Source organism: Fundulus heteroclitus, chromosome 3, assembly GCF_011125445.2.
Source record: "Fundulus heteroclitus isolate FHET01 chromosome 3, MU-UCD_Fhet_4.1, whole genome shotgun sequence".
NCBI classification, from domain to species: Eukaryota; Metazoa; Chordata; class Actinopteri; order Cyprinodontiformes; family Fundulidae; genus Fundulus; species Fundulus heteroclitus.
In genome coordinates, this window is record NC_046363.1 from 38,466,203 (window position 1) to 38,490,021 (window position 23,819).

The following is a 23,819-nucleotide window of genomic DNA, read 5'->3' on the forward strand; positions in this document are numbered from 1 at the left end:
GTTCTGCTGGAGGTCTTTCCTTCTCGCCAATGAGTGGTTTTTCTTTCCACTGTCGCTTCATGCTTGCTCATTATGAGGGATTGCTGCAAAGCCATGGACAATGCAGACGACTGTCCCTGTGGCTCTACGCTTCTCCAGGAATAAATGCTGCTTGTCGGGAGTTTGATCAATCAACTGGTTCCCTTAAATAGGACATTTTTGACCAATCTGTATAATATGATTGATTTTGACTTTGTAAAGTGCCTTTAGATGGCATGTTTCATGAATTGACGCAATATAGATAAAATTGAATTGAATTGAATTGCTCCACATTGTGAAATGTTACAGAAGTATTTTATTAAGACATATTGGCAAGATGAAGTATATAATACAGAAGTTTGACCAGAGGATTTTCTAAATGTGCTTAAATTAACGGTTTCAGTTTTCTAAATTTTGCAGTGTGAGATCAAGGGACTTAAAAAAGACACATAGAAAAGAAATATTATATATGCGTATTTAAAGGCTTTTTACACATCTTTACAAAGGGCATGAATAACTGCGGAGAGTGCTGTATTTTTTTTCCTGAATGGAAAATGTTGGCTGTGTGAAGAACAGACCTGATGGTCACAGAGGAGCACTGGGCCAGCCGTCTTCCGGCGCTCTTCAGGCCCGTGTAGATCTGACCCATCTCCATGGCTCCTTCAAGCCCCACCACCTCCAGAAGCTGGTCAGACAGCTCTAGACAAAAGAAAAGTCCCAACAGAAATAACAATCAGACACGCTGTCTCTCTGTAAACGTCATTTTAAACAAGAATTTTGTTTTTCAGAAATAATCGCACACCCTTGTTGTTTTCCGTTGGTGCCATTTCAAACGCAAGAAAAGGAAAAGGACAGAGTGCTGTAGAAAGGAATGCAAGGAAGTGAGGGAGGACAGCCGAAGCAGGCGAAAGTTAATAATAGTAAGAATGTAAGAATCATTTCAGGATTCTCCCTCCAAAAACACGTGACATCCGCAGTTTCAAATGCAAAAAAAAAAAAGAACAAGAAAAAAAGCAACAAGCTACAGACAAAACAGCAATTAATTAGATTGCACCGGCAATGCAAAGCAATCTTGTGATAATATAATTATTAATTTCTGTGCTGTTTTTCAGTTATGAGCATTGATTTTGACCCTGCTGGAAGCTCAGCGTCACGCAGGGCCCATCTGTTCCAGGGGCCCGCTCTGTCGCCGTCGACTCGTCCCTCCACAGATTAGGAAGCTGCTGCAGCACTGCTGGGAGCATCCAGACACTAATTGAAACAAGAGAGCCATTTTTAGGCGCTCGGTGCGTGAGAGCGCGCTAGCTCGCTGTCAGTTGTAGAGCTCGGTGGCTTTCGTGTTCATAGCAGTCGAGTTAGTTTCCTGAAGGAGTGTCGCAGCTGATGTCGCTGCTCGGGGTGAGATGTTGTTACTGCTGCCGAGCTCCGGTGTCCAGCTGTCACCATGGTGATGGACACGTGTCGGCCCCTATCTAAGAGAGGAGCTGCGAGTGCAGAACTTTCCAGGGTCAGAGTGGAGGAGTCTGTGTGTACACACAGTCCACGGCAGGTTGACCTCCTGGCTCTGGGATTTAAGGCCGATCCTCCTATGACTTCTTGTGCTGATACAAATGGCCGACACACACAAACTCTCGAAATACAAACGTAGGAAATGCAAACGAATTTAAATTTTTAAAAGCAAATATTAATGATTTTAAAAACAGTTGGAATACAATCTTAAACTAATGATGTTTCAGTTAAGAGTTTAACTAGAACAGTCAAACATAATCCTAAACAAATGTGTTTTTAATCTTGATTTAAAGGAACTTTCTGCACTTTTACAGTTTTCTGGAAGTCTGTTCCAGATAAGTGGAGCATAGGAACAAAATGTTGCTTCTTCATGTCTGGTTCTGGTTCTAGGTATGCAGAGCAGGCTGGAGCCAGAAAACCTTTAGAGGTCTGGAGGGTTGATACACTGATAACAAGTCTGTGATGTATTTAGGTGCTAAGCCATTTAGGGATTTATAGACTAACAGAAGTATTTTAAAGTCTATTCTCTGAGATACAGGGAGCCAGTGGAAGGACTTTAGAACTGGGGTGATGTTCTCTACTTTCTTAGTCTTAGTGAGGACGCGGGCAGCAGCGTTCTGGATCAGCTGCAGCTGTCTGATCCACTTTTTAGGCAGACCTGTGAAAACACCGTTACAGTAATCAGTTTGACTAAATATAAAAGCATGGATGAGTTTTTCCAGATGCTGCTGAGACATCAGTCCTTTAATCCTGGAAATGTTGTTCAGGTGATAGAAGTCCGACTTTGTAATTCGCTTCAGATGCCACAGACAGAGGAGGGTTTGTTAACGTGTCGACTGTGGCAAATAAGGCACGAGTATTATTAATGTTTTATGTTGATAATCTCAGAGAAGAAAGATTCCCTTGCATTTTTCTTTCAAGCTTTAAGTTATATCTGTAAACTCTCTCTTCATAGATGTCATAGTGAACCTGGAGTCCAGTCTTTCTCCAGCTGCGTTTAGCTTTTCGACACTTTTTTCCACTTCTAACTGCTGGAGCTCTTCTCCACTGAGATTTCTTCTTCCCGGAAACAAACTTTCACTTTAATTGAAGCAATGCAATCAATTATGTCTGAAACCTTAGATTGAACGTTATCTACTAGTTCATTTACACGAGGTTGAAGTAGAAGAGTAAGCTTGGATAAACGTTTCTGTGGCATTGTCCTTAAAGGTGTGTTTTCTTATGATGTCCCTTTGGCTAACTGAGTTATTGGAAATGATGCTTTCAAAGATAACAGAAAAGTGACAGATAGGGCAACATCAGTTGGCATATTTGGACCAAATATAAATGTTATTAAGCCTTATACCCTACATTAAACATTATATGTCTCGTTTAACTACCAGGAGAGATGATCATGAATGAACGTCTGTATGGGCAAAAACAAAACAGCACCGTGGCTTTAATCCCAGGCAGCGAGCGTGATTAGAGACGGCGTTCTTGTCACTGTCGAACAGTCGGTGGCTGCTCTGACACATGTGGTGCGACGGGCTGGGGGCTGAGGGCTAAAAGACAGGCAGTGACGGAGGCGAGTGGAGCAGGACCAGATCAGCTGAACGTAAAACTAAAGAGGAATGGCGGGATGAGGAGGGAGGGAGGATGTGCCAGGGGGCGAACCTCCGACGAAAGCTTCATGAGGGTTGTCAGGGGGGATCAGTCCTCCGCATCAACCCCTTCCACCCATACATGAACCCTTCCTGCTCTACCCCTCCCCCCATACCCCCCCTCCCCATTGCAAAACCTCAGTCCCATTCTAAATAATTCACTCTGGAGCCATTCCCTTCCACCTGAGGGGCTTGTCTCCTGGCGTCACCAGTGGGACGATTTAACAGCTCCCGAAAGGTCAGGTTTTATTTATTTATTTATTTTTAGCCACCCACCAGCCGCCAATCCACACACACACACACACACACACACACACACACACACACACACACACAGACTCAGATAGACACACGCTTTCACCAAATAAAGTCCCTCCCAACAGTTTGATCTGTGGATAGTGCTCGGCGAGGGCCCCGTGGGCCGAGGCACTCCTTTGTTTACCTATAAATACGGCGTTCTCTTGATCTGACAAGTTAGGCCGCTCTCCTTGAGGGCACTTTCCACAAGGGCATCCATTCTCACATATGAAGCACAACTGGATAAACACACACACATCAATAGACTCGGACAGAGTCAAATAAACACAGCTTTGAACGCAGAGCAAACGCACACTCCTCACTCACACTAAGAGCCTTCCCAGGTTAGGACTCCTCAAACACTGGGATGATTGATTTTTATTCCAGGTTTAATGGAGTGTTCATTGTTGCAAGGTTGGGTCTTGAACTGATCAAACTCACGTATATACACAAAATTAGAGAAATAAGGATCATCTTAAAATATAGCCCTTTAGATATTGTAGGTATAATGCCTTGAAAACTAGTTCAAACCCCTAATGTTTTTTTTGTGTGTGTGTGTGTGTGTGTGTGTGTGTGTGTGTGTGTTGCAACCGCTAATTTCAGTGTGTTTTATTGTTAGTTTATAGCAGGGGTTCCCAAAGTGGGGGTCGGGACCCCCCGGGGGGTCGTGAGACACCTCCTGGGGGGTCACAAGATGATTTGATGCTAAAGTGTTAAAAAAAACTCTGACTGTCTCTGTCGTGTCCTTGGGCAAGACACTTCACCTGCATTTCTTGCTGGCGGTGGTCAGAGCGCCCGGTGGTGCCGGTGTATGGCCTAGCCTCTGTCAGTCTGCCCCAGGGCAGCTGTAGCTACTAACATAGCTCACCACCGTCGGGGTGTGAATGGGTGAATGACTAAACTGTAGTGTGAAGTGCTTTGGAGGTTGTCGGACAGGTTAAAAGCGCTATACAAGTACAAGGCATTTACCATAAAGACCAAGGAACACAGCAGACGGCTAAGGGTGAAATTGTGGAATAGGACAGGTAAATCATTAAATGATACTCCCAGCTTCAAAAATATTAAAGATCTCTTTTCAGTCCATCATCTTTGAACAGATGCAAAAAGCTTCAGTTTTATTTTAATCTATCCAAAAGACCTTCTACCAGATGTTTGCTATGTACCTAAATATTATTATATAGATGTGCAAAAGGGGTAGAGATCTACCCCAAAGGTAGCTAAAATGAATTGACTCTTAAAAGCTTAATACAAATACCTCTCACATCTCGTTTAGCTTGTGGCTGTAATGTGCAGAATGTTTAAAGCTCAAACATTATATATATATATATATATATATATATATATATATATATATATATAGATATATAGATAGATAGATAGATAGATAGATAGATAGATAGATAGATAGATAGATAGATAGATAGATAGATAGATAGATAGATAGATAGATAGATAGATATCCTGTTTCATAAGCCTCTCTGTTGTGATTTTGAGTTTGTTGTCTTTTCTTTTGTAAGCTTTTGCCAAGCAACCTAAACAATAATACTATTGGATCAGATGGAACTGGTGATTCTGGAGCAAATCTGTAATGCACAGATTTTTTCCGCATGCCCTGAAAGCACAATAACCCCACAGAAATAAAAATAACCATAGTCCAAAAACTCAATAAAAAGAAAAAAAGGAATAAGCTTCACAGGCATTTGATCATAGATCTTTTTCTCGACAAATCATGTTCTGACCAGTGAAGTCTCACAAGGGATCACTGGCTCGTCAGACCTGATTTTAACATCCACTTCATCCCCACAACAACACACCCAACTCACCAGGAAGCCTTTAGAACATACTGCCCATCACTTACACACCAGCAGTCAGATAGAAAAACAAAACAAAACAGCAACACCATACCATAACATGTATTAAAATGTGATTTAATCCGTGACAAATATCCTGGTTTACTTTAGGCAATTACAGAGAAAAATCTCCTTGAATTTGATAAAGTACAGTGAATCCCCTAATTGACCTCTGCTGATGAAACTGAGGCACAACTAAATCGTACTTGTTGAGTTTGCTTGAGTCATGGAAAAGTGAACCCAATGCATAAACTCTGGGACTATGTGCACGATTTGTTTGCATCTCTTCACAATAGTCTAACCTCCTACAGTGGTGATAAAGCTGTTATGTGGACAGTTTGCACATTGTATTCCCTCACTGTCTGATTGACTATGAATTTGAATTTCATCACCTTTACGTGCAGTGACAGCCCACCAAATATGATTTAAACAATGATAAAAAATTCAAGTTCCAGGCATTGCTCCAAAGACCTTCTGAAAAACAATCAGCAATAGAGGAAACAAGTTGAGATGGTTGCCTAAAAAATGACATGGAGCGAGAAGTTTTGTTTTCATTTATGTGCAATTAATCATTTCACAAACAATTTGACTCAAAGTCATGTCGAGCGATCATTCAGATCTTATTTCTTGCTTTTAAAACAAAAGGTGACCAACATTATCACCACCTTTTGAACTGGAGTGCAATGTAGTTGATCAAAAACAACACGCAGTGGAAAATAATAGCAAGTTAAGCACCCAAAAGACTGATTTGGTACACTTGTAGACCAGCAATGCACAATTCGAAAGAGCTCGCATGTCTAGATCGACTACCAGAACTTCTAAGTAGTGGCATCAGGAGTGCACATCAGGTACCATCTGACACTTGCCCAAAATTATGATCTAAGTGCAGAAGGTGGAAATGATGCCTGCCGGTTTCCTGAGTTTCAAAGGGAATATATTTTGTTTACACAGTTGGTTGTATCATGTAAAAGCCTGGTTTGTGGTGTGCACAGATCTCACAGTGGGTCAGTGCTGGAACCAATGGGTACGTTGGGTTACTCAAACATCTTTTAATCCTGTATCATGCCTGTAAAGAGAACACCCCCAACACAAAGTCAACAGCCTCTTTGAAGCATCTTTGAAAATCAATTTTCTTTCCAAGGAGAATCAAAATAACCATGAAAGGATGTTTGACTTCACTATCAAAATCTTGGTTAAAATGAGGCCATATCCATTAGGTCACTGCTCTAAGTTAATTTTCTAAGGTACATTTCTTTTGAGAAAAAAAAACAACAAAACAGATAAAGAAGCTAGTGATTTGCCAGGCTAGTGTTTTGGTTTGGCCACTACATCTTTCATTATTAGAAACTCATTTAACGACAATGATTTACATTACATAATTCAATACAAACCTAAACGACATACTTATCTCTTTCCCAAATAACTGTTAGGTGATTTCTGCCATTTCACCATCTCTCACAGAGTAGCTGACTCATTCTGTTTTGTTCATTCATATGTTCTGGTTGATGGGTTTCCTCCTGACGTAAATGGATCCAAGGGTTTGCCCAACACCTCACTCAGTCCGCTCCCATTAACTGAGCCTGTCCTCCGCCGCCCACACAGACCATTAATACCCGAGTGACAGTTCCACACAGTGACATGATTGTACCTTTTCTTTGCAAACAAAACCTGCTGGCTGTGATTCATCTTGTCATGAGTGAAATATTAATGCTCGATGGAAAAGTTTAGCTAAAAGTTTAGTCTTTGATGTATTTGAAAGGAGCAAGGACAGAAACTGACTGAGTCTAAGAGGCTTCTGGGAAAAGAGAGTTATAAACCCCAAAGCAGGGGTTCACAGTATTTAGTTCTTCTACCAGAAAAGGAAGAGGCAGAGACTGTGATTTATTTCAGATTTGTGTTTGAATTTGGGTCACAGCAAACCGTTTACTGGCAGATGATCCAGAATGTAATCCAGAAATGTATGAGACATCCTCTAATGTATTAGGCTGCAGAAACTACCTTGAACAGCAAACATGAGCTCTTTGGGGTCGACCAATGGTGTTCGTTTTTCTTGATTCTTCTTCCCTGCCTTGCGCTGACCCCGCCTCTTCTTGCTCTCACCCCAAAGATTGGAACCTCCATGCATGCTGGGAATGTTGAGAATGGCAATGCCTTCTAAGGAGATGCTGCTGAGGTCGAGCGTGACACCATCACACTGTTATAGATGAGAAGAAAAACAAAGGAAAAGTGGAAATCAGGTGGACACCACATTCTGTATCACTGTTGACTTCTTTTTAATGTAGCAATAAAAGTGTTTCTTAATGGTCTTAAAATTTTCCACTAAAGTGGCCCTTCTAGTCAGTCAGACATGTTTAATTTAATATTTCACTGACACATTATAAATTGTGACATGATGCAGTAAAATAATTTTGCAGAGGCAGTTGCCTGCATTGATTGAAACAGAGTATAATGAGCAGCCTGTGCTTAGAAGGTATGCTAATGCTAAAGTCAACATGCTAACCTTAACACCAGTGAGAATGCTAAGGCTAAAGTTAGCGTGCTAATGTTGACATACACAACAAATCAGCATGCAGTTACAAACTATCTCTGATTTATGATAATATTACTAGCAAAGTAATAATGACAGAATAAATTGGCTTGTAGCAACTAGTTTTAGCATTATAACACTGACCTTGTAAAACTATACAAATTTGTTTTTTTAAGGTTTAGCAGAGCTTTGTCTGCAGATTAACATCAAAGCTATCAAGCTGTATGATAAAAGTGAAATGGTTTAGGTTCTGTGAGGGAGGTCATGTGTGGCGTGACTGCATGTAAAGTCAGGAAAATGTGTGCATCTCACGGTGATTATGTGAGGCTTAAGATCGACGTTAACAAGATTTTCAGCTTGGTCAACATTGTTGTTAAAATAAAAACAGCAGGGCCTTGTCTACAAGGAGATGAACATGTTAAATTCTCATAGACAATTAAGAAGAAATGTGCGTCCACATGAGAGGCCTACTGACAGCCATAACCAAGCCACAACACTGTGACTGAGTTGCACACAGGTTACAGAGAGAGGAAAAACAATCTCATCATTTAATAAAACATGTCACTCACATATACATATGGACAAATTAAACCACCGTTTTATTGTGGATTACCTCCCAAGTCTGGGTGCCCCTCTGGGGTATCAGTACCAGTATCAGTGCAATGAGTGGACTGTGTCTTTTCTCGCATGTTATTTGCCTGTGTGGGCATTAGGATGGGAACATGGGAATAAAATGTGTTTATGTATATTTCTTTTTGTCAGGTTGGGTTTTAGGCTGACAATTCTCCGGGACATCTTGCTAATGAGACTTTTCCATGGACTCTGCTAGGCCGTACTCTGCTGGGCCGTACTCTACTCCACACGGCGCACTTTGAGAGTCCAGCTGGACCACTGTACTACTCAGAAAGTAGTACAGTGGTTGTCGAGCAGAGTAGAGCTCTTACTTGAGCAGACTGCTAGTCAGTGTTTGGCCATGGGTGTGGCCAGCCAGCCAGACAACAGTGGAGCGAGGGGGGAAAACAAAATCAACTGTGACTGGTCGTTTCAATACTACATAGAGGGAATCTAGTGGCTAAAAGAATATTTTAGCCACTAGATTCCCTAGCAAACGACTGTTATTTTCACACATTTGGCAGCATCTGGCTGAAAGGCTTACCTCTTTTTAACTTTCTTTTTTTCAGCGACTCCTTTTCGTTTTTTTGCTACTCTCCATGTTATAGTCCTTTCTCCTCTCCCTGTGGTAATTGATTGATTGGCAGCCGTGGCCCGAATGGGTATCGGCCCTTGGCTGCTGTAATTGGTCCTGCCCAGAATCAATCATGATTTTTGGGCCCGGTCTAACAGTTTTGTGTACTAACAAGCATCATAAATAGGAAAAACAAAACAAAAGACCAAACCAAAATCACCACCGGCCCACCAGGCAACAGCCCGGTATGCCCGATGGACAGCCTAGCAGTGGTAGAATCTATTGGGAAAGCACCTATTAATGTACCAATAAGTTCACTTCTTAATCTTCAAATTTTCTTGATCTAAGAATTGAGAATGTTTTCCTCAAACCTTGTCTACAAATTATTTTTTAAGTCAAACCTGTAACACACAAACTAGAGCAGCACAACATAATCCTAATAAGTTACTTTGTAAGATTTTTGCAGTTTCATGTATAATTAATAGAGAATGTAACAAGTAGCTGCTTTGCCTCTTTCATCATTAAGCCATTTTAACTTTTTCCCCCTCTACAACGTCTGTGGCTGTAAAGTTAAATGTCAAATGTTTTTAATTACATACATACACACACGCACAGAAGAGTCATTACTGGTATCAGCATTAAACTCAACGGTCACTTTTGAAGTTTTTTAGTTTTAAACCAACTTGAAGTTTTTCATTGAACTACTTCTCTAACCACAAGGTGAAAGCCTACTTTAAATACCATATCTTTCGGACTATAAGTCGCTCCGAAATATAAGTTGCATGACTCAAAAAATTCATCATAAAGAGGAAAAAAAACATATATAAATCGCACCGGACTATGTGCATCAGCAAAGTTGTAAACCGCCTGGACAACAGACCTGTAAGCTAGCGCTAGCTGTTATTAGCTTCACGGATAGCCCGTCTGGGCCCTTCGAGCTGCATTGCACAACGCTCCGCTGCGTGTTTCACTGTTTCACTGAAACAGTGAAAAAACGTGTAAACATGTTGTCTGTCTTTGTTGTCTACAAGTTAATGTTTCAATACATTTCTAAGATAAGGTGACCAGATTTCGCTAACGGAAACCTCTCGTTGCGCTAATCTTTGTCCCTCCATCATGATACAATTATATATATATATATATATATATATATATATATATATATATATATATATATATATATATATATATATATATATATATACACACATATATATATATATATATATATATATATATATATATATATATATAGACAGTAATGTTTACTCCTTGATTCATGCTGGTCAAGATGAAGTACCATTTAAATTTGATATATAAATAGCACCTGATTATAAGTCGCAGGATCGGCCAAACTATGAAAAAAAGTGTGACTTATGGTCCGAAAAGTACAGTATGTTAAAATATCAACGTCCTCACTTTATGTCTGTATACTGTGAATGCTGTAACCGAATTTAAATTCATGATTGCGCACACAAGCATGGCTAAATAAAACATATTTTGATACAGATTTTTTTCTCCAGGAAAAGGGGTGAAGTTCATCAGTAAAAGTCTACGTTTTGCAAACAATCATATGTTTTTTTTTTTTTTACCTCAAATCTACTATTTCACTAAGCAAATAATCTGAATATATGTGTAAACCCCTTTGTCTGAAATAAAATAAAACTTAGTTATAAACAGTTTGAAGCAATTTGGCAATTTAATCTGTTTGAAATAAACCGTGTCTGAAGCACTCTTTAAGGAAAATATATGCTTTCATGCTCTGTGAACTTTATTGGTTTAATCTAAGAACAGACCACAACCCATCCGTAACTGTTCTCTGTTAAATCTAAAAGAGTGTATCCTGCAGAGTGGATTTCAACACATTTGATCAGCTCTCATCTGCTCATTTGTAGCTCAATAGTATTGCAGTTACTTATAAAGCGCTAATTGATGAAGACCTCTACACTGTTTGGATAGCTCCATGAAGGTGGAAGATGAATTGTATAGACACCAGCTTCATTATCACTCAATATCACACACAGCAGGGTCACGTTGGGCTAATTACCTGAGTGTTGAACTCAGGATCTATGAAAAAGCAGGCAGGGAGTTGCAGAGATAGCCCTCACACATCAACACATTTTCTGAAACTGAAACTAGCATATTTATGGAACAGAGAATGACCAGAAAATTCCTTAGCTGTGCAATCATTCTTACCTTAAGGCCAGTTTAATATTCCCATTAATGCCGTGAAAAGATTGGTTTTTCATTTGAGAGAGTTCATAAAAGCTAAGAGAAAAGCCGACACTTTTATGAGGTTTTTCTTTGCCTTTGTTCCTTTTCTAGCGTGGCTCTCTGCGAGCAGAATGGTTTGATTTACCTCCACCTCCAAGAAGTCATGGAGCTTCTTACACGTGGCTGAAAATGTCTCCGATGTGCCGAACTCAAAGTACCACAGCTTGTTCTTTGTTCTGGAAAAAAAAAGAAAAGAAAAAAAGAAAAAGAAATGGGAACTGTAACTAGACCGAGAATAAAAGGAGAAAGGAAACATGGGAAAGTTTTCTTCACATGAAAAGGTGCATCAGTGTTTGATTCCAACTTTAAAAAGAACTGGAGTTGAACCTTTAAAGCAGAGTCCCCATTCTTGAGGACGTCTAATGTATTTGATTAGTTACATATTGAGTCATAATGATAAATCTAAAGGTGGTCGACAGCAGGGGGTGGGGGGGGGGTGCTCTGAGGGGACACACAGGGTAGCCACTGGTGATGCAGGCCCAACTATTAGAAACAGGGAGGAGCACAAGAGTTTAATCTACCTGCCCCTGCAATTAGCTGAGGACTGGGGTGCTGCACCCCGGGCTTCCTGCAGCACACACTCCCAGCTGCTAATGCTGATGATCAATGACCTCACAGGGGTGACTCACCATCTGTCTGCCTGCTGCCACGCTACATTATATTTTCTCATGACAACACGAATCAAATGGCACAGAAATTTTATTTAACAGGACTTCAGTTTTTTTTTTTGTTTTTTTTTGTCTGTACTAAAACTGTTAGATCTTGATGAACCGATGCTGAATTTCAGATAAAATACTTTACACAGTCATAGTATTAGAATAGACTTAAATTGTTTATCATATTTATTGCAGTGCAGTGGATTAACAAACTATTAATCCTAGACTCCAGATCCTTGAGGCCTGTAATCATAACAATGCTGTCACATCTTCTCCTATCTTAACCCTTAAGATGGAATATTGCAAAAATGCTTATTACTTGGGTCTAAACACGGACAAATTGAGGGAATTCTGTGGAACGCCAAGTCCTGTCATGTGTTTCGAATAAGTGTGTCCCTTCTCATGTTAATAATAATAATAATAATAATACATTTTATTTCAAGCGCCTTTCAAAACACTCAAGGTCACTGTACATGTAAAAACAATGTTCTGAATAGTGTGAAATTCACAGTGTTCATCCACCTCAGAATGGGCTTGTTTTATTTTATAAATGTTTAAACGGTAAATGTCAACTCATAGAAATCTTCCCAAATGTCTAGAGAGCCAGGTGTAGTACTTTGCTTCACTTGTAGCAGATTTTACAACACACTCTTCTACAAAAGAGTTAATGAATATATACAGAATTTATTATTTTTCTTTCACTTCTCTCTTAATTTATTTATCTATTTATTAACATTATTTAAAAAAATGTAAACATATACACAAATATATAACCAAAAAATCCACAAATTTGATTATCTCTGGAAATTAGTTTCTAGTTAATTCAATAAAAAGAAATTCTTATTGATAATAATTTGATTTTATTTACTCCATAGTACATATTTGCTCTTACCCTGTTAACTTTTGCTTTTCATTGATGTAAACCTGGCATACTGTAAAGTTTGTTTTTTTCTGCATTGAACAATGTACTTTATCTAAGAGCAAACAGGCTTGATGAAACCTACAACTGTGCAGACAAACTGAACCGAACAATAAAAAATTGCCCTCTCTTAGTTGGATTTAAAGCACTACAAGCAAAACATATTAGTATACGCAGAGCAACAATCATTGAACTATTGATTTCCTCATTAGGACTTTTGTCAGGACCATTTAGCCACTTTATAAATGAGCTTTCATTAGGGTACTTGCAAGGTAGCCCCACTCAGGGTTGATTTATAACGTGCAACATGGTCAATATCAGGGGGGATGGGGACAAATTGAAGTGGTTAAAAGCCAGAGAGTGACACCGGACGTCAGCTCATCATCAGTAAAACCTTAGATATCAAAAGAAAGCCAACAGAAAACAGGAACACAGGCCCGAGCAGGTTTGCAAATAAGCAAATGAAGGTGGCTACTCTGAAAAGCATATTCAAAGCTTGTGGTTGACAGCAAGGAGAAAAGGCGGATACATTACAAGCAGCGTTGGCTTCCTTTCAAGCCAGCCTGATGCTTTCAGGGGCTGATTATGATATGACGATGGCAAATTCAATAGTTTTTAATTGCTGGTGCGGTTCAGAAGGCGTGCTCATATTGCCCCTCCCCCTTATTGGTAGTTTGCCAAAGAAAGCTTCATATGGTGATGCTCATAATTTCCTGGGTGTGATTGCAGGTTCTCTGTCATATATCACAAAAGCAAACTGGCCCAAACAACTCAGGGCACCAATGAATGAAAATATGAAGAAAGGAATATGGAATTACATTCAATTATGCACATGATCTAAGCATTTTGTTTCAATAATAATAATCTTTGTCATTGCAATATCCATTCCAAATTAATTTGTCCTCTACATTTAACCCATCACTTAGGGAGCAGAGGGCTGCCACCGTGCAGAAAACATCGAGCATTCTCGAGAAGAGGGTCTTGCTCAGGGACCCAGAGTGGCAGCCTGTGGGATTTGATCCAGGGAACTTAAGCCATTTCCAGGTTATAAGCACTGCTCTAACCACTAAGCCATAGCTCCTCCACTATATCTTTCCATAATTCCCTCACTTACTTATAAGTGAATAATCCTAATTCTTTTTTTTACTCCCCTAAAAATAACTGACATGGTTAAGCACTCAAAGTTGGTATGGTTTGTTGAGAATATGGGAAATGGTTTGTTTATGGGTATAAATTGACTTGGGATGGCTTTGTGGGTTAAGCATGGGTATAGAAACTGACTCAGTATCATCTTAAGCTTTAGATACCAGCAGAAAGAAAGCGGTTATATGATAATGTCCACAAAGGTACCTGTGTATGCAAGAGTGGTTAAGGCTAATACGCAAACCTGATATTTATATTTGACTTTATGCCTCTTCCCCCCCCCGTTTAACCCTGCCAACAGAAAACAAGGGCTGATGCTTTAGTTCAAGCATCAGAACTGATAGAGTATGTATATATTGTGTACTGCGGGTTTCGTTGCAACTAAAGTTGGCGTCAGTAATGAAGCGGCCCATTAACGCATTCTGCTCCTTCTAAAATGTCTCCCAAACCATTGGAACTGGCAAAATGATGAAAACAAACAAACAATGCAGACGTTTACTTTTCTACTTAATTTAAAATATAGCAGATTTCGTCCGCTGACATGTTTATACCAGTCTTAGAGTTCTTTAAAAGCAGATGCATTTAAAAGCTATAATTAAAAGGCTGCCTTTTAGTCAAAACTTTAATGGAACAAACAACAACAAGCAACAAAATATGTCAATCAGAGCAGTCTCACTGAGAATTTGGTCAAATGAGAAACATGGGACATGGAATACCTATTAAAAGATTATTTTCAGTCTAAAACTGTCACAAGATATTTCAGCGAGTCATGTCAGGTGATTTTGCATTTGCCTCAAATTTTGGTCCAAATTTGGACCAAAAGGCAACGTGGGAGGAAATGCAGTAAAGACAACGACTGACCATCCTATTGATTCTCACCACTTAACCTAACAAGGACACCATGGCAACAAATCACTCCATGCACATGTTCATTAGCAAATTAGGAGCACCTCATTGGCTGGATGGGATTGTGGTTTGTTTTTTTGCAGACTGATGCCAAACAGTGGGCTCATCTGATTTGAGAGATTGACTGTGAGGAGCATCTTCGACAGCCTCCAGCCTGTCTTTGTAGCGTAGATTAATAGGGAGGCCATTTGACTGAGATGATACTTTTAAGGTGGATCAGGAGGCCCTTACTTTATTGTAAGTGCAATAAAGGTGAACATAAAGGGCCTATTTACTTAAACCGTTGGCAGACATTAGAGTCCTGCATCTCTCCGGGACATTTCAGAAGTTATTTTGTGACGGCGCTCTCTGAGAACGACCGGGCGAAGAAATCTGAAGCACAACGTGTCTGTTTCCCTTTGTTGTGATTGTACCTGCAGAGCATCGATGCAAAGCTGCAGTAATAACTTTAGCGGTGTTCATGTGAGATCAGATGGAGTCGGCTCCAAACACAACAGTGACTCGGGTTTCCAGAGACTGTGAGGTGTCATTTATTTGCACAAGCAAATTGTAAAACAAAACTCACAAAGAGAGGGATCAATTCAAACTTTGCGGCTCAGGGGAAAAAACAACAACAAAAGAGCTTTTAAGAACATGTCAAGCTACAGGAGAAACAACAGTATACAAGGAACGTGGAGAGATTTTAAAGGGAAGTAGAAGAAAAAAAAACTGTGCTGTATACTGTTGTTCTTCAAGCGCAGGCTGCTTGGTCGTCATATTAAAGGATGTCAGAGACGATAAGCTCCAGTGTAGCATCGCTGTCCTGAGGCCACAGCACCTTCAGATGCACTTTCCACTGGCCATTCCAACTGAGCAGTACATACCCATTGATTTATTTCCCCCTCTGACACTTAATCTCACCCACAGTGATCTACGACCTTATTTTCACACTAATTTCTTCTTGATCAGAGGTGATAAATATCGCATTGACATAACCAACTCTTTGTGCATCGCATCAATGCACTGTTTTGTTTAACACGACACTGCCTAGAGCTCTCTGGCTCGAATGGCAGTTTGAGAAATGACTTGAGCTCTGTTGTCTTGCTTTAAGAGATTCAGCAAGCATCTTGAAAAATGTAGTTCTCGCCGTTGCGCTGCAATGGTTACCACATGTTTTCTTTTTAAACAAACAACACATTAATTGTTAGAAAGGCTGAGGGAACTTTCTTTTGCGAGATGATCTGGGGTTGAGGCAGAATTTTCTTGAACATTGAGCATTTTAAGTCAACCTCTCTGTAAGTTACAAAGTGATGCCGGAGCTTCAGATTGCACCTTAGCAGGGACTAAGCTGCATGAGCAGCAGCAAACAGCATCGCACTTTTATTTTCGAGGGGCGAGATGCTGGCAAAATATTGTCAACCCTAGCTGTTATGGGTGAGGACAATCACAGCAACTAACAACAGAAACGGGATTTCCAATCTCACAGTAGTTGTCGGACATAAAAATAAAAAAGGAAAAATTTCCAAACTAGAACTGCGAGAACAGAATGGCATCATTATGTTCTGCCACTTGGGAGAGAGAACAGATTTGCCCCTTCTTTAGGATTATTTACAGGCCGTATATTGGGGGCAGATCTGCAAAAGTATTTTACTACACAGAACATATGTCCTTGTGTGACATGATGGTAAAATTACAATAAATATCAGCCAATAACTTAGGAAACTTTTGGACCTACAAAACTATGATTTAGTAAAAGCCTGAAGGTGCCGAATGCATCAACAATAGGTGCCGGTAAGCATAAACACCGTGGGTTTGTTGCCATGTCCAGCCATCTTTATGAAGGCATGATGATATGTGTTCCAGAACCTCAGAACAACAGCAAAACGTATTTTAAAGGAGCCTGCGATAGACCGGCGACCTGTCCAAGGTGTACCCCGTCTCTCGCCCATTGACAGCTGGAGATAGGCACCAGCACCCCTCGCGACCCCAACACGCATAAGCGTGTTGGAAAATGGATGGATGGATTTTAAAGGAGTAACAAGCGATATTTCACCACTAGGTGCTGCTTGAACTCTGTCTGTAGACCAAAACAAAACCCAGTCCCTCCTGTCCCTTCTCAGCCGTCGCCTTCTATGTGCATATTTGTAAAGGACAAAAACACAGCAAAACTGCCTCACCTTTCGGAGGTACTTTTTCAAGGGAAGAAGTAAGTAACTCATAATTTTATAATGCTGTTAGCACGAGAACATTTTGATCTGCTGGGGGAGCTCTCCACCATGTTGCCCCAATGCTGCGCTGCTCTGACGGTGCCATTTTAGGGGAGGGAGGGGCTAAGCCCTGAGTGGCAGCTGTTCACATGCACATACATGCATGCATGCGCGCTCATGTACACGCATGGTAAACAAGAGACTGGAGAACAACACAGAGATGTGGTGTGGCGTCATACCATAGTCCATCTGAAATCTTACTTTTAGTTCTTCGCGTCATTATTTCTCAGTTTTTTTTCTATCTAAATTATTGAAAGTTTGCTTATTGCTTCTTCAGAGATGTTGTTTGAGGCTGAAGAGGTCATTATCCACAGTGAAATTAGTCCTGCACCAACATGGCCAGAAGCCACAGCTCACTCCAAAAGCAGCAAATACACCCAGGTACAAAGACCTTAAGGTTTGGATACCCCCCCCCCCCCACCCCCCATCATGGTCTGATGAAACTAAGTTGGACGTGACGGAGAGAAACTGATGCACATAACTAAATAACTAACATTATGAGATGATCTAAGAATCGAAGTTAAACTTTGACAACAAATGGATCTTCCAAATAGATAATGCCCCCAAGCATACTGCCACATTTGCAACAAAACGGCTTTGAACCACAAACGTATTGTTTTGGAGTGGCCGTTATAAAGTTCTGATTTCAGTCCTACAGAAAATGTGGGGAAAGAGCTAAAAAAGTGAATATGGGTCACCGGATTCAATTTCTCCTGTGCTGTCATCAGGAATGGACAAATATTCCAACAAACTATTGTGAGAAGTTCGTGGAAGGACACCCACAACATATAAACCAAAGTCATACAGTTTAAAAGGGAATTCTACCAAATACTATGAAACCTTCTGACCATGTAGAAAGCAATAAACAATTATTTCTCTCATTAATCAGACATTAACCAAACTGAGCTGTTTTTAATGCTAACTGAACTAAAACAAAAACTGGTTAAATTTATTGTCAGACAGAAAGAACAAAAAATAAAAAAAAATTTATATAGTGTATGGAAATATTTGGTTTCAGCTGGATGTGCTAGCAAACATGATTTGGATTCAAAGTGTCAACAACTGATTGGATTGACTATCAGATGCTCTGGCCTCCGGCTGATCACCCAGTCCATGTGATGTGCTCACTCATGCTCTCTGCTGGTCGTTCAGGACAGACCGTCGTCGTGAAAATCCAATATTCCACACACATTTAGGCGTAAAACATATATTTTGTTAGTGAACGTTTTCTATTTTTTTTCCCCCCATTTTTTCAAAATTTTGCACATAGTCTTCCACATACTAACTTTCTCTCTGGCTCATTTATGTTGTTATGCGTGTGCTCCAACCGAGCTGAGGACAGGGCCACAGGTGAGATCCCTCTAAATTACACACAAGTGGTCATTAATTATAAATGACACTTTGGTCACATAAACGATTTCATCCTCAAATGAGGTCTGAGGGCTGCTGCTACAGAGGTCCGCCATGCAAACGCGTGTGGTGTGTGTGTGTGTGTTGTAGTGTGTGTGAATGTGTAATATAAAGCGCCGTCACCTGTGGCCCTGTTCTCAGCTCAGCACGAAATACACACACACACACACACACACACGCACATTTGCATGGGGGGTGTTGTGTGTGTTGGTGAAACCGGCGGCCTCAACCAGCACATCGCGGGGCTTTGATGAACATACTCATTATGCTAAAGAGCGCTTCATGCCTGGGCTTCCCTGTGCCTTCAGGAAAGGTTAACTCAGGATGGTTACACAGCACAGCGAGAGCCTGTGGGCGCACGGGGGCAGAGAGGCTCCAGCGGAGAGCACTGGCGGTGTTAGATGTCTCAGGACCAAAAATAGATGTGGCTATGCAGAGCAAATATCAGGGGTATATAAAGGCGCAGGGATGGATGCCACAGAATCAACCAACGTTGCAGGTGAAGACGCATCACCGTTCACGTCTCGGCTGACCGATCCCAAATCAAATGTTTCTCCACTCACAACGGATATTTTCTGATTAGTGTGGAAGGTGCAGTGAAAAAGCTACTTTTGCTTTCAAACAAAAACAAAAATGCTTCAGGTGAGCGATAAAAAACGATCTGAGAGGGAAAACAAATTGAATAATTCTAAAAAACTAAACCTGATTAATTATCAATTTGTCAGCGCTGCTTTTTGTTCAGTCGTATTTGCGCTCATCTACAGGTGGGCTGAGTCATGCCACCAACAAGAACAAATTAATCGCTTCACATCAGGGCTAGCAAGCCAAATTACAGTGACTCACAACGATTCCAATCCTCCAGGTTATATCGGTAAGATGTAACCTGGAGGAAAATAAACATTAAGATAAGAACAAAATGCTGATGTAACAATTATAGTCGCAATTTTACAGGTAGACATAGAGAAATAAGTAGAGTTTTACATTATAATGTACAAGCTTTGATAAACTGAATGATAAATTCTTATATTTTAAAGGGTTATTGATGAATGTGAAGAACACCACCCAACATTTCACACGCTGTCATTATTTATGAACAGAAAAAGAGCCAAAAGGGAAATGCTGTGTGGAAAAACTAAGTACACCTCATAATTTAACAGCCTAAAAAACATTTAGCATTTCTGTAGGAGTTTATGAATCTCTCACATGACTGGAGAACATCTGGCCTGCTCCTCTGTCAATCACTGGTTCAGTTCATTGAGGACTGGAGACATCTGACACTCCACAGCTCTTTTAAGGTCCCACCACAGTATTTATATCAGGTTAGAATCCAGAGTTTGACTAGACCATTGAAACAACTTGATTATTTTCTTGTTCAGCCTTTCTCTTTCTGATTTTGTGCTTTGATTTGAATCATTATCCTATTGATGACCCAGTTTGGGGCTGGCGTCAGCTGTCAGAGAGATGGGCTCCAATCTGACCACAGAATCCTTTGGTATACAGAGACGTTGATGGTCAACTCAATACTGTCAAAGGTGTCCAGGTCCTGTTGCTGCTAAACAAGCCCAGATCACCATCTCCCCACCACCGTGCTTGCCAGTGGGTGTAAAATGTTTGTGCTTATGTGCCGTCTGGCTTTCTCTAAACATGGATCTGTTCATAATGGCCAGAATTGATCTACATTAAACGTATCTGCCTAAAGAACATTGTTCCTACAGTCTAAAGGGTCATCCATAAGCATCATTATGAACCTTAGCTGGGGCAACATTTTGTTTTTAGATACAAAAGACACTCTACTTCCTCCTTGACAAGTCCTATTTTTTCAGTCTTTTTCTAATTGCCCTGTCCTGCTCTTTAACATGTTTTGAGGAATGCACAGTCTGCCTTTTGGAGTGAATATTCTAGGAAATTCACCTCTAGGAAATATTATTTTAAATGTTTCCTCTAGTGAATTTTTTTTTTCCTCTACATTAATTGACTGTAAATTTATCAAAGGTGCCATGACATCACTGTATAAACCATTTCATGTAGTTGATATTGCTGCATATATAAATTCTCCAAATAATTTTATTTAAAAAAAATTACCATCAGCTTGTTGTTTTGACAGGCCACATTTTTAATTAATGTGCGTCAGGTTCAAATATTTAGGGTTTTATTGTGATTTTTGTCACCTTATGTTGAGCTCAAAATAGGAGAGAGGAACAGATAAAAAAAATGGCAAGAATTAAATGCAACATCTCATCCCATGACGTCACCAAGTCTAACCAGAGTCAATAAACTTTTTTTGAAGATTAAAAGATAAGTCTATGTAAACTGGTTCATTTTGTTTTTTAAAGTTAAACAAAGAACATGAGTTAACTCAATTTTATCTTTATTATCTGGACTTTGACACGTTTTTTTTAAGTGAATTCCAATCTGCTGTAAATACAGCAAGATAGAGGATAACAGTATTAGGGTATGGCTTAATTTTCCCCAACAACTCTTTCTCCTGTACTTCTCTTTTTCTTGTTTATCTCACTATTTCCCCGTGAGTCAGAGATTAGCATGTAATTACATGGGAGATGTAAAAAAAAAAGTGGGGTGGATGGGTGGGAACGGTGTATTTCAACAATGTGGTCGAGGAGTAGGGGCGTGGAGGGGAGGAGGGGTGCAGCCATCGTCACGGCCCGACTGATTGTCTACTTTTAATCCTCGACCTCATTATCACCTCCAGGTCCGGCAGTGGCAGTAAATGAATCTATCTGCTGAGTGTCAAATCTTCACACCTTTGCCCTGGTAATCACCCCAAGGTGCAAATACCGAAGATGAATAGAACAGGAGAAAATAAGTGAGGCGGAGAGAGAAAACGCGTCTGACCTATTCATTTCATCAACAAAAAATCAACCTTCATTTCATAATGAAATGTTGTGGCTTAATTACGCCTCTTACTCTGTAATTAAAGGTGATTCGGTACTTAGCCTAGGAAAAGAATGCACATTTATTTCAGCTGTCACATGAACACCTTAGAAAACTCAAATTTGTATATATATATATATATATATATATATATATATATTGTGCATTTGTGTCATTTTATGGGAATTCCACAGGAAAGCCAAACATTTACAGTGACATACAAAAAAGTATGTATAAAGATTCCAAAATTAGTATTGAAATTGAATTACGTGATTTAAAAAAAAAACAATTGGGAACGCCCAGCTGATGATGTCTTTGGAAGTTTCTGATAGGTTGATTGACATTTCAGTAGATTTGAGACACACCTGTGGATGTTTTATATGTGCACCTAAAAAACCTTTTTCTGTAACATAATGGGAAATTCAAAAGAAATCAGCCAAGATATCAGGAAGAGAACTGTGGACTTGTACACATGTGGTTCATCCTTGGGTGCAATGTTTAAATGCCTGAAGGTGTCAAGTTCATCTGTTCAAATAATTGTACGCAAGTATAAACACCATGCGACTGTCCAGCCATCATACCGCTCAGGAACGAGACGGGTTCTGTATCCAAGAGATGAATGTGGTCCGAAATTAGCATACCAACCCAAGAACAAAAGGAAAAGATGCTGGCTGAAGCTGGTAAGAGTGTCTTTTCTAGCCTGGCCAGCCAGAGTCAGTTTCACTTTCCCTTTGCTACACAACGAGCCATATCAAAGACAGGCAAAGGTTAGTCTGGCTGGCAAGGATAGGTCATTACCCACAGAGAAACAGGTACTGTACCGACATGGGCTGAGAGTCTGCTCTGCCAGGAAGAAGCCATTACTCCAAAAGAAACACATACAAGCCAGATTACAGTTTGCAAATGCACACAAGGACAAGGAAATACATTTTTGGAGACATGTCCTGTGGGCAGACAAAACTAAACTGTTTAACTGTTTGGCCATAATGGCTATTGTTACATTTGGAGGAAGAAGGGGAAAGCTCTCCAGACTGAGAACACAATCACAACTGTGAAATACTGAGGTGGCAGCCTCATGTTGTAGGGTTATTTTGCTGCAGGAGGGACTGGTGCACTTCACTATATAGATGGCAGCATGAGAAAAGAACATTGTGTGGAAATTCTGAAGCAACATCTCCAGACATTAGCAGGAAACTTAAACCTTGGGCACAAATGGGTCTTCCAAATGAATACTGACCAGAAGCATACAGCCAAACTGGTTATAAAGAGGTTTGAGGATAACAAACTCAATATTTTGGAGTGGCTGTCGCAAAGCCCTCATCTCGATCCTAATGAACGTTTGTGGGAAGAGCTGAAAAGTCGTTTTTGAGCAAGGCGGCCTACAAACTTGGCTCAGTTACACCAGTTCTGTCAGTAGGAATGGACCAAAGTTCCTGCTAACCTTTGTTAGAAGCTTATGGAAGGAGATCTAAAATATTTGACCCAAGTCACAGAGTTTAAAGGCAAGGGGTACCAAATATTAACGAAAATGTATGTACACTTCAGAAATTCCAGAAAGTAATAAAACAATGTCTAAAAAATTATTCTGGCATCTAGAAAAATATAAATAATTCTGGTCATCCTTGCGGACCAAAGACAGCGAAGGCCCTTTCAGATTTCATGTGTGACAGTAAGAAAAAAAAAGCTTATGTGGGTTTTTACATAGTGTATGTAAACTTCTGGTTTCAACTGTATATTGCTAAATTGTTTAAGTTAAGAAAGTAGAAACCTTTGTGCAGTTTCTTAAATTGCATAAAGTGAAATGTACACGCTCACAGATTTTTGTGAAGGACATTATTGCTATGATATCCAAAAATATTCAACCAGATTTCGTTCTCTATTTTAAAAAATGTTTTGTATGTATCACAGATTTTAAGATGAAGGGCTTCTTTTCCATATTAATTATCAAGCTGATCTTGTTTCTTGCTAAGATTCATAGCCATAAAAGCAAAGTAATGCATAATAAACTGTTTTTTTTATCACTTTGTAATGGATCTTAAACTGTATCTTGATTCAATCTCAGATTCAAATATCATAAAAGCTATAAAAAATATTTGTAATGAATGGAATGCATTACTCTGTAACATATTATACTTTTTTCTTTTATTTGTTTATCTGTTATATATTTTTTTATCTATTTGAGGGATAATGGAGCTGTGGCTATCTATAAACAACTGCTTTAGAGGGTAAAATGAAGTTAATAACATGTCACTGACAAATCATTATGTAGATTATATCATATTTCTATGTAAAAATTCTCCCCTCATAGGGGATAACGTAGGTTTCTGTGTATAAATTTAATAGGAA

At 39.8% G+C, this 23,819-nt stretch overlaps 1 protein-coding gene across 5 annotated transcripts in view; it reads right to left on the minus strand.

Moving 5' to 3' along the window:
- Positions 1–23,819, minus strand: part of dgkb (diacylglycerol kinase, beta) — a 102,183-nt gene that overhangs the window by 8,937 nt on the left and 69,427 nt on the right. For all 5 annotated transcript variants that reach the window (XM_036135337.1, XM_036135339.1, XM_036135338.1 and 2 more), the window contains 3 exons: positions 11,387–11,477; positions 7,313–7,508; positions 597–717 (listed from right to left, as the gene is read on the minus strand). In XM_036135337.1, the coding sequence (XP_035991230.1) occupies positions 597–717; positions 7,313–7,508; positions 11,387–11,477 (408 nt within the window). The remainder of the gene's footprint in view (positions 1–596; positions 718–7,312; positions 7,509–11,386; positions 11,478–23,819) is intronic.